Source organism: Diabrotica undecimpunctata, chromosome 7, assembly GCF_040954645.1.
Source record: "Diabrotica undecimpunctata isolate CICGRU chromosome 7, icDiaUnde3, whole genome shotgun sequence".
Lineage (NCBI taxonomy): Eukaryota > Metazoa > Arthropoda > Insecta > Coleoptera > Chrysomelidae > Diabrotica > Diabrotica undecimpunctata.
This window is the reverse complement of record NC_092809.1, coordinates 14,838,552-14,851,492: the sequence shown is the minus strand read 5'-3', so window position 1 is coordinate 14,851,492 and position 12,941 is coordinate 14,838,552. Positions and strand designations below refer to the sequence as shown.

General features: G+C 33.3%; 1 protein-coding gene across 1 annotated transcript in view; it reads right to left on the bottom strand.

The window, feature by feature from the left end:
* The window catches only part of LOC140446197 (synaptotagmin-15-like), a 712,326-nt gene extending 699,868 nt beyond the window's left edge, over positions 1 to 12,458 (bottom strand). The window contains exon 1 of the mRNA XM_072538735.1: positions 12,321 to 12,458. Coding sequence (XP_072394836.1) covers positions 12,321 to 12,381 — 61 coding nt within the window. The 5' untranslated portion in view covers positions 12,382 to 12,458. The remainder of the gene's footprint in view (positions 1 to 12,320) is intronic.
* Between the last annotated feature and the right edge of the window lie 483 nt (positions 12,459 to 12,941).

The window sequence follows — 12,941 nt, the reverse complement described above, 5'->3', positions numbered from 1 at the left end:
AATCGAATCACCAACGCCTTGTGCTGGTGAATCCAACGAATCCAACGACAAAAACCAGAAATTAAAAACCAACATATATATTTTGACAATATAAGCATTCTTCTTCTCATTGCGCCGTCTCCTTTCGAAGGTTGGCGATCCAAATGGCAATTGTAGTTTTGGAAACTGCTGCGCGAAAGATCTCTGCGGATGAGCGGTCGAACCATCTCCTCAGGTCTTTCAGCCACGAGTTCTGGCGTCTCCCTACTGATCTTTTGCCCTGTATTTTTCCTTCCAGTATAACTTGAAGTAATTCATATCTTTCGCCTCTCAGCCCATGACCCAAGTATTGCATTTTCCTCTCTTTGATTATTCTTAGTAATTCTTTTTGTTTACACATGCGACGAAGTACCTCAACATTAGTAACTCTTTGTACCCATGGAATCCTCAACATTCGTCTGTATATATACATCTCAAAGGCATCTATTCTTTTTTTTTTATTTCAGAGTCCATTGTCCAACTTTCACAGCCATACAGTAAGACAGAGAAAACGTAACATCTGATCATTCGGATTCTAAGCTGTAGACTAAGGTCTGATCTTGTAAAAATGTTTTAATGCTCATGAATGTTTTCCTTGCTTGTTCGATTCTTGATAGGATTTCTTTTTTTGGATTACACTGACTATTGATATTTGTTCCCAAATATTTTATGGAATTTACCTGTTCTATTATTTGACCCTTGGCATACACCTGTACGTTTATTGGTGTCTTTGAAAATACTAAAGTTTTAGTTTTGGAAACGTTTAGATGTAAACCGAACATTTCGCTGTGGTGAACTACCGCATTTATTATATTTTGTAGTTCTTGTGCGTTGCTTGCTATTAAGATGGTATTATCAGCATATCTGATGTTGTCTATGCTGATTCCGTTAATCTTAATTCCGCCTTGGACCTCGTCCAGCGGACCTCGTCCGCTTAATATAAGCATAAAAGATAATATTAAAGAAGAATTTAACAATAGATCAAACAACGTAGGTGAACAACTAGAAGATCCAGAGGAACTAACTTAAAGAACTGGAATGAACTTAAAAACCAAACTAACAAAATCCCCACCAATACCTAATGATTGCAGAAGTAACTTAAACAAGAAAAGTTAATGGATCACAGAAGACATCTTAACATTGATGCAACAACGTCGACTTAAAATAACGACTGAAACAGAATACAGACATCTATAGAAAAGGATAAAAAGACTTAATTCACCAACAGAGTATAAAAGGCTTGTTAGGCCACTAGGCAGAGGCCCCTAAAGTAGGTCGAAAAGACCTTGGTAGCGAAAGCTGAGCATCGAGATCTCTCAGGTGCTTAGTCGGAGAGGAGATCAAAATTTGTTTTGCCAAACCGGTGATTGCGTAACAGAGCCGACACATATTTCTGACAGAGAGACAGCAACTTAGCTTGGTGGATCTTATTTTGAAACATACACCTTTTTTAGAAACTTAAGTCATATAAGAGTAAATTCTATAGAGTCTATATAAAACTGTTGACCATGACGACTTTTGTTGCTACACTTAGGAGACTACCTTACTCGTAATAATATGGAACTGTGAGCCAAATATAAATACCACAAATCGTAGGTGATGCTTTTATACGCTGTAGCATCAACACTACAAATCTTACAAACCAGCAGAGACGATAATAGGTAGTCAATCCAAGAAGAAAACGTGACAGGTGTTTTGAGTGTTTCTAATTGTCAGACAAAAAAGATAATGTAATTTCTTTTTCATATAAAAAATTTGTTCGCAAAGCACGTAGAAACAAAGTATATCTTGAAAATTGAAACTTCTTGCTTTATGGTGAGGCAATGCCCAAATAATGTGTTTCCCAGAAGATGGGTTGGAAGGCGTGGTTTTATCGAATGGCCCTCACGATCACTCGACATGCATCTTTTAGACTATTTCCTGTAGGATCACTTAAAAAACATCATTTATAAAAGCAAATCTGAGAATATTTAGTAATCAAAAGATAAGATTATCACAGAGGTAACAATTGCGCAGTCGGTGATAATGTAAAATGTATTGCAAAGTTTTAAAAATCACATGGCTTGGTGTATTGACGTAAACAGAAAATATTTTGAGAATCTGCTATAATCGCCTTTACTGGTTTTCTAAAATTCCTAATTTTTCTACTACTCAAAAATTGACATGCTTCCAACATAAATTTGTTTTCAGCTGCTTTAGGTTTTCTGCGGTAATATAGAGGTTAATTTATTTTTTAACCAAAAAGTTCCTTAAATTTTCAGTCAGACGGAAGATCTGACAACAATATAAATATCACCATAATATTGGCCGCATCACAAGATCCTTAAACACCAAAATCTATAATAATATTGCAAGCTGCTTCAGAAATAATTAAGGCGTTACTTAAAACTCATCCTTTAAATTGAGAATGAATAGGAAATCAAAAGCATTATTTTAAAAGTAAAAACGACGTTTATTTTTATATTTTAAAAAATTTTGTAGTTGCTTTTCACTAGATTCTACAATGATTTTATCGAGACATTTTTTACACTCCAAAATCACTAATGATTCGCTCATTCAATTTTTGAAATTTCGGAAAAAATACATAATTACACTTACTTCGGGTGGTGGCACCATTGTTTCCTTCAGTCTTAATCACAAGACTCTTCCTTAGACTCCAAAATTTATTAAAAGCGATAATTGAGGCGTTCCATACTTAAAACTCACCCGGTAGATTGAGAACGAAGAAAAAAAAAATAAAGCGCTATTTTCAAAGTCCAAAAAGACCTAAATTTTTGTTATTTGGAAAGGTTTGTAGGTGCTTTTGAACAGATTCTACAGTGATTTTCAGTCGCGAGATTTTTACACTCCAAAATCACTACATCGTTTATTTAATTTGTGAAATCTCGCAAAAAAGGCACGAGCACCTTCGTTCCGGGTGGTGGAACTATTTGTTTGTTTAGCTTTGAGTTATAAAGAATAAAAAAAATGGTCCGAAGAGTACTCAAATTTCAAAATCAATATTTTTGGAATCAAAAAGTGGATATTTTCTGTGAAATTCGTCATAAAGGGTGTTTGTTTAGGTATAGAAGGTATAGAGGTTAAAAACTTTAAATATGATTGGAATAAAACAAAGATGTTTTTTTTAAATTGACACTAAATTGGTTTTATTCGAAAGATAATCTTTTGGTATTATAATTTAAATATGAATTCTGACATACGACTGCAATGGCTGGCTCTGAAGTAGTCTAATGTGGAGGCCCAATTGTCTATGACATCTTGCAACATTTATGACCGTATATCAGCAATAACGCGGCGAATGTTGTCTTCCAAGTAGTCAATCGTTTCAGGCTTATCGGCAAAGACTAGGGACTTTAGATATCTTCTTCTTAAAGTGCCTATCCGTTCCGGATGTTGGCGATCATCACGGCTATCTTTACTTTATTTATTGCAGCGCGGAACAGTTCAGTGGTAGTCGTGTTATACCACTTTTGTAAATATTGAAGCCAGGAAATGCGTTTTCTTCCCGGTCCTCTCTTACCATTTACTTTCCCTTGGAGAATCAGCTGGAGAAGGCCGTAACGTTCTTGATTTCTCATTACATGTCCTAGATATTCCAACTTTTTAGTTTTGACGGTCATGAGAATTTCACATTCTTTCCCCATTCTACGCAGGACCTCCACATTAGTAACTCTGTCAACCCAGGATATACGTAAGATGCGCCTATAACACCACATTTCGAAAGATTCGAGCCGATTCATAGATGCAACAGTCAGTGTCCATGCTTCCATTCCGTAGAGCAGAACTGTGAATATGTAGCAGTTCAATAGACGGCATTTTGTTTTTAATGATATGTCTCGACTGTTGAAAATGGTTCTCATTCTAACGAATGCTGCTTTTGCTTTTATTATTCGCTGTTTAATTTATTAAAAATAAACGTAAATGTAAAATTAAACTTTAGATATCCCCACAGAAAATAGTCTAGGGGTGTTAGATCGTACGAGCTATGAGCCCACTTCACGGGTCCGCAACGTGAAACTATGCGGTTAAAAAACGTTTTCTTCATTAAATTGATTGTGACACGAGCTCTGTGATATATTGCGCTGTCACAAAACCACAGCTCTTGCACATCATGGTTGTTAAATTGAGGAATGAAAAAGTTAGTAGTTATGGCTCTATAGCGATCATCATTAACTGTAACATTTTGGCCAGTATCGTTTTTGAAGAAGTAAGGACCAATGATTCCACCAGCCCATAAAGCACACCAAACACTCAGTTTTTGTATATGTAAAGGTGTCTCAACATACACTTGAGGATCATCTATACTCCAAACATGGCAGTTTTGTTTGTTGACTAGCCATTCAACCAATAGTGAGCTTCGTGGATAGACATATATCCAACTGCTGTCTACGATGACGGACAGACTGATTCGGTTATTCCTATATGCTACGCTCTACAGCAGCAACAACCTCTCCTGTAGGCACTGTACGACGTCTCTGTGGATACGTATTATCATTTAAATTAAACGTGGTGTGAAAACGTTCCACATTTAATCAAATTAATTGCTCTAGTGGACGTTTATGTTAACCATAAAATGGACGTAGTGCGCGATACGTGCTTGGAACAGAACCATGATATTTAAAATAAATTTGAACAATTTGGAAGCGTTGTTCAGGTGTCAAGTCTATTTATGCTTATGTTTAGCCAACACACATTTCTATACCTCTAAAAAAACACCCGTTATATGAACGATGACCGAAAACATTCATATTGCCACAAGCCTTTTCTTGTCATTCCATAGTTGTCGATAAATATACTTTCTTTTATGGAATTCTCTTTAGCTTCCTGTAAACTTTTATTACCATTATTGTAGTTCTAAATTAAATTCAGGTCGGATGTAATAAACTATTTATGTTTCCGAATCGATAGTGGATTCGTGTTAACAATTTCCCTTTTGCGTTCATGTTCGGCTCATAAAATCAAAATGCAAAACGCAAATTCCATGTCACATAAGACACACTGTAAAAATATATATTTGCCTTTATTAGATTATAAATAAAACAAACCTTGAACTATAAACGAGTTATGGCATCGTATATATTTTATCTAGAATATTTAAACGCAATGTTGTCCCATAATAGTACCATTGTTTCACGAAGTAAATTAGTGTTACTTAAACTACTGCATATCAGCATTGTGATTAGTATTAATCGTAACTCCATTTTTTTCACATCTGACTTTATTATAACAACTTGTACTAAAAACACCTCTTAACTCCAATATCTATTATTAATTTTAATTGGCAACCCAGGTAACTCCTTCAGTTTTCATTGTCATAACATGAGATTGTGCGCTTTGTCAGTTATTTACTAGAACAGCTTCCAAATCTCTATATCATATACTTCTCATTAAGTAACTATTAATCTATAATTTGATAATAATTCTAGCTGTTCGTCAATCATGAAATAATCGATCTATATAAAAGGCTAGGTCTACAAGTGACACTGTTTGTCCGGTAGGGTAACTACGCCTCCTAGGAAAGAAATTTGAATTACCAACTGACCATTTCAATGTACTGGGTCAATCATATTCTGTTTTTGAATAGTTTTTACGAAAAACGTTTAATTAGTCATACTAATAATATTAATTACATATTAATATAATTAAAAATACGATAAATTTTTTCACATAATTGGCAAAAATAGTAATTGCTGTAATTTTATGATGATTTAATAAACAAAATAATTTAAAGCTTTATGTTTAACAACAAAAGAAATCTACGATTTCCTACCTGGCAAAACTGAATTCAAATTTTTACCACTGTGCCTTCTACAACTTGCAAAGCAAACAGCTTGATGAATAATTACTCGGCAAGTTAATCTAAAATAAGCATTCCACCTGCCGTTCATCATGGTCAAAATTCGTAGCGAATTCAGTTTCTGGTACTCCAAACAGAGTAAAGAATTAAAACATAATAATTCCAATAAAGGAATCTAAACTACCAACTGACATAAAAAAACTTATCTGGCAGATATAATGTAAAATATTTAAATGATCTTTATTGTTTATGAGCTTAGTGCGAGATTATAATATTTGAGGCAGAATCGACCATTTTAATTTTTGTAATTATTGACTTTATTAAGAGGTTTAGATTAAGTTCATTAGATCACCAACAGTGATCTACATTCTGAGAGTATTTTGTAAATAATTCTTGATAAAAGATTATAAAAGCCTGTTATATGTGTCCATAAGCGTCGAGGTCTACCTCTTTTTCTTCTTCTAGAGGACTTCCATCTGTGAAGTTTTTAGGGCTAACGTTCGTCAGTCATTCTCAATAGGTGTCCAAACCATTTTAAACCTCTTCTTTCTATTCTGGCAATGACCGTTTCTGTATCATTTATGTTATTTATTTTATTATAGATTCGTTGGTCTTCCTGTCCAGCCTTGATGTTCTAGCACTTCTTCTGATATAATCCATTTCAACTGCCAACAATCTTCTCTTAAGGACTGCATTAATTGTCCATACTTCAGAGCCATAACAAAAAACTGATTCAACCATGGTTTGCCCTATTCTTTTTTTGTTCCTTTTGGAAATGTTGCGATCCCCATAATAGTTCGGACATCCTACAATTTTTCGTCCCTAATTAATTCGGTGTTTAATTTCGGTTTCTCGTAAGCCATTCTTATCAATGAGTGTACCTAAATATTTCAATTTTTCCACTTGTTTGATTTCCTATCTATTTCCGTCTATCAACACTTTAAACCTTTCATCTGAATTTATAACTAATTATTCTGTCTTCTTTATGCTGACTTGTAACCCCCATTTTATATATTCTCTGTATAGACGCTTTATCATCAATTCTAGATTATAAGAATCTTGAGCTAGGACGATTTGGTCATCCGCAAAGTTCAGGGAGAACAGTACGTTATTTCCTATGGGGATTCCCATTCCCTAGCAGTGGTTTTTCCAATTTTGAAGCGCTGCCTCAATATATAAATTAAACAGTAAGAGTGATATACTGACATACTGACTTGACGAAAACGAAGAAGTAATAAAGTCTAGAATTTTCTAGATATCAAAACATCCTGAAAAGTCTAGTGAAGTCTAGTGGAGTTTTTGAACTTTATAGTTGTAATTCTGTTAAAGTATTATAAAGAAGATGGTGTTTGAATACAGGTATTTGAAAGAAAATGAACAATACAAAGGACAACAGTAGAAGCACTTATTGCCAATGTAACTAACTGTATGTCTATTTACAATACATTACAATATTTTTGGCCACCCTGTATAAATAATCAATTTAATATTTATTTCACTCAATAGAGAATTTATTAACCTTTTAGATAAGCTAGCACATAATACCTATTCTCATTTAAAAAAAATCATCGATTACGTCTTTACGCCCAGATTGATAAATTCTTCTCTACTATGAGATATATGCCAAAAAATTATGACAATTGACTTCTGAGGATGGATTATAAACCTGTTTTAAGGAAAAATAAGAAAAAACTCTAAATAATTTGCTTGCGATTGGACACAATGGTCACAATTAATATTTTAAACTCAGGATTTAATCTCACAGCATTTCAAAAATGTGTTTATTGTGTTGCTTAAGCTTGTAATATTTTCTCTGAGAACTCTTATTATAAAAATTGTGTTAAAATCAATTATTAAACTATAAGCACTTCAAAAAATTTTCAAGCTCCCTTATCAATTCGTTAATTGAGACCTATATACTATTTAATATTAGATTGTGGAATACTATTTTTATCGTATAATTAAAAAGCATCATTTACTTCTGAGACAAAAACGTGTGTAAATGTCATTAAATTAACATTCCTTTCTAGACATTGTACATTTAAATATTTCCGTTATCTAAAAGCACCAGCTTATTTGCATGCAACGCCGGGACATAGCTACAGCTAAAAGCTTGTCGACGAAGCAAACAACCTACAAAAATTCAAAGTCCTTGAAGGTATCTTAATATTGTGAGCCAAGGTCTGAAGCCAATTTCAGTTCTTGTTTCTTATTGCAATGATTCTTATCAACTTTTATGGTGCTCTTTTCCATTTTGATATACATATTACATTCCGTTGCATCAAAATGATATCTGATGAAAATATGTAGCAAGGCTATTGAATTACTACTGATATAAATACGGTAACAGCGACAAAATGACTTTCAGTTTAAGTAAAATAGTGAAACTACCCTATAAAGGATGTGTATTATTTTAAGATAAAATTGGTGTCGGCCGATATGCGCTCGACCGTTTTGCGCCTTTAACTGAAATCGGCCAGTTTGCGCTCTAACACTTTCTTTGGAGATGTAAAGCTAATTATTTTCTTATATCCACCGTTTTGCGCTCTCTTGTAATCGATGTTTATTCTACCATAACGATCAGGTAACGGTTAGGCTAGTAAAATTAGTTTTAAAAAATCATAAAACTATAAAAAAATAAAAATAAACCATCTTCCCTTCACACTTTCATTCAGGCTTAGGACTATCATAGTTTATACATAATATAAACATTGGCGTGTTTAGAAGATGTTTTTTTTTATTTTTTAATTTTTTTTCGTTTTTTTTTTTTAATTTTTTTTGTTTTTTTTTCGTTTTTTTTTTCAAACTTTTTATACAGTAAAATACAAAAAATTCTTGGGAATAAAAAATTGTCTATTTATTGCAGCTTCTGGATATATGCCAATGTCCTTAAACACAACCTTAAGTCCCCTGTATCTCTATATTTCTGTTGGAAGTTTCGGAAGTTTTGGATATTCTTTCATCAAGATTAATATATGTTTTCTTGCGCCGCTTTCCTTCTAGATTGAAAGTAAATCATAAAGGTGATCACAATATTGACAATAATGACAAATCTTCTCTGGTGTGTCAATGAATGGTCAAGAGCATTAGACAGAAAAGCCTTGTAGACATTATTTACCTCGATTTTGCTAAAGCTTTTGATCGAGTTCCAAAGCGAAGACTATTACATAAATTGGAACGCCTTGGTATCCGTGGTCAATTACTGAGGTGAATCGATGCGTATTTGCCAGATAGAAAGTTTTGTGTTAGAGTTGGGGACTCTTTCTCAGTTAAGAGAACGGTTTTAAGTGGGGTACCGCAAGGATCAGTTTGAGGCCCACTTTTATTCATAGCATACTCAAGTGATCAACAATTTCACATTAAATGCAGCAAAGCGTTCTATACAGATGACACGAAGCTATTTTCCGATCCCTCCGTAAATTTCCAGTTACTACAAGATAACCTTGATTGCATATCGGAATGGTGGTCTACTTGGATGCTGCCTCTTAATGTGGACAAATGTGTGGTTCTTCACATGGGTAAAAATAATCCGTGTCTTCCTTACTCTATTAATGGGCGCGTGTTAAAAACAGTAAAATCACATAATGATTTAGGTGTTATCATTAATAACAATCTAAGTTGGTCGGAACATATTTGGCATATTTCTAAAAAAGGTAACAGTAAATTATATCTACTAAATAAAACGTTTGCGAAAGTGTCATTTATGAGCTCAGTTCATCTGTATAAACTGTACATTCGTCCAGTTCTGGAATATTGCGGAACTGTTTGGTGTCCGGTATTAGTGCGCGATCGTAATATTCTCGAAAACGTACAGCGGCAGTGCACTGGGATGTCTTTTGGTCTCTCAAGACCTACGTATACAGAAAGACTGAATATGGCCAATCTATATAAAAAAAATAAAAATAAAAATAAAAATAAAAACGTTTATTGCCTAATAAAAATTTTACATGTCATTCAGTATTTCATTCATTTTAGCCTTCTTTCTTCTTTCTTGATGATTTGACCTCTCGGCATCCTGGACATCTTTGTGTGGATTTATCCTCGTCTTCTTCTGTAGGTACTAATTTAAGGCACCGTACCTACTTCCCTGCATGGCTGTTTTCCGGCAACCATCCGGCTAGACCCTGATCAGATGGTCGATCAGTCTATGGGTAGATCTATGCATCCTCTGGATCCTGTTATTCTCGAGGATGCCCCTGGTCTTATGGAGTCTTCTTGTGGCCTGGTGGAAGAAATACCTGGTCCTTTTCTCGGCCACCTCCCCCAGTGGTGTGTACTGGAGCCTTTCTTTGATGGTTGCATTCATGATTCTGTTCTCCCATGATGTTCCGTCGATGATCCGGTAGCATGATGTTTCCGTGGCTTCTAGGCCAATCTCACTACATTTAAACAACGTCGACTTCGAGGCGATTTAATTATTACGTTTTTCATAATAAAATATAACTTTGGAAATGTGGGGGATATGTTTATACTAGACAATGACAATCGTCTTCTAGCCACAAACTTAAGTTACTGGTTTTGCGACCCCCGCTCAAATTTATTGTAAAATAAAAACTAAATAAATAAAAGATTTTTGGTTTATATTTAAGTCCTAATTGTTTAGTTTTATTAATTAAAATCAAAACTATGTATACGGTCGATTTGACCGTGCGCGTTACAACGTAAGTTTTTTGGCGCGTGTAATGACTTGTAAAGTCAGAAACTGAAAAAAGCGAACCCGGAATGTTAGACCGTGTGCGAGCACTTACGTCCTAAATTTGGCTGCGAGTAAGGTTAAAAAAATGGTTTTCACCTCAACATGTGTTATTTTGCACGCTTTTTGAATATAAGTTCATCTCAATAAATATGGCAATAAATATGGAATTTTCTTTTATATTTGTCAGATCTGATTTCTTCGTTTTATATTTTATATTAACACAATAACGATCCTACACCTGAGTGACCTACTGGAAAAACAATTAACTCCAGTGTTCTCTTGCACTAATGTCTAGAGCCTGACCCACTACTCTGAGCCGCGTAATGTAGGTTGTCTATTATGAATTTGAATCGGGGAAATTACTGATAGACTCACGCATGACGTCCGACATCGGATAATCATTTTTTACTAAAATAGATGTTATAATAATTATTTTTCTTCCAAAAACGAATTGTCATTAGAACAGACAATTTTAGTTCTATCATATTATAATGATTTAATAACTCCTTTTTTAACATTTATGTTGTGATTTGATTTATAATTTGGATATATGTTCATATGCAACAAAAAATATTAAAAGCCAGAGCTTTTCGAGGAACTAACCATCATTTAATAAATAATTTTTATATAACTGTGCTGAATAATGTATTTCGAAACGGGGAAATTATTCATTTATAGATATTACAAAGAAAAGGTTTCTAAAACGTTTTTAAGCAAGCCAAAAAAATCACATTACAAGGAATTAATGAATCAAATATGTAGCACCTTTTTTGTAGATGTATTATTCAAAAACAAACTGAAGTTATTACTATAAACAGGGATCTGTATAGCTGTGGCTATGCTTGACTTAAATAAAACAACGATTAGATAGAAAAAAATCACAAATATCATTAAAATTATCTATATTTTTTAAATGTTAATATAATTTGGTACATTGATTTTTATATTTAATATTTTCTAAGTAAGTTTTTATATAAATAAATAGTCTATATATAAATGTACCATTAGATGAAACTTTGAAAACAATTAGGACCAAATTGCAAAATGATTGATTAACAACTAGAACCAAATTAAATGTGTCAGCTATAACGGAACTGTTGACATTATCTACTGACAACACTTATTTTCATCTAAACAATGGTTTCTATAAACAAAATTTTTGGGCTGTGCTTTAAATCCATAATTAGCTAATATATTGATGGAAGACTTCAAAACAAATATTCCTAATCAAAATTTAAAGCTCACAATACGTTGGAAATATGTAGATGATCTGTTGGAAACACTTCTGATTAATATAAATAAAAGGTAAAAGGGAGGAGTCAATAAAACTTACAATGGAAAAGAAATAAAATAAATCGTTGCCTTTTCTGGATGTTTTAATCTCAAAGGAAAATAGTGGATATGGGACTCATGTATACAAAAAACCAACACATATGAACATATATCTAAATTATAAATCAAATCACAACATAAATGTTAAAAAGGGAGTCATTCAATCATTATGTGATAAAACTAAAATTGCCTGTTCTAATGACAATTCGTTTTGGAAGAAAAATAATTATTAACATCTATTTTAGTCGAAAATGATTATCAGATGTCGGACGTCATGCATAAGTCTATCAGTAATTTCCCCGATTCAAATTCATAATAGGCAACCTACATTACGCGGCTCAGAATAGTGGGTCGGGCTCTAGATATTAGTTTCTCTTGCTAGCCAATCGGTGATTAATATTTTTAATGGGTGTTTTTTTTTATCTAAATATTACGGAAGATTAAAATATATTATAATCTTAGTTTGAGTAGCCTCACCTGAACGAATATATTTTCGCATTGTGCTTCCTATTTTCATGGCAAAATAATAACGTCCCATATATCTATCTATTTTAACGTAAAAACAATTTCAGTTCGTCCTTGGAGCTTGAAGGACGAAAAGTGATATATCTGTTCTGAAGGTATTTATTCTAACATCCAATAATTGGTAAAGACAAGCGTGTGGGAGCTGTGTTTGCAGAAAGTAAACTGATAAACATAATTCCTTGTAAGTGCGCGTGATCGGATAATGGAAAACAGATTGCTACAATAACAGGGAAACGTGTATTTATTTCTGTCCCTTGGCAATTTATTGCGATTAGGTTTATGTCGTTACTAATAGATAGGATTGAAGCGTATAAAAATTAATTGAAAAGTCAGGTTTATTCATAGAAGTATAACATAGTATACTTCGCTTTTTGTGTTATTCAACGATTTGTTTTAGTCCAATGTTTCAAAATTGTGAATGTCATTGTGTCATTTTCGACAGTTCATATTGGTATAATTTTATTTTAACACATTCATTTGGTCCAATGTTTCAAAATTGCGAATGTGGCATTTTGGACAGTTCATGTTGGTCTAATTTTAACACATTCATATTCTTAATTTAAAAGGAGGAAA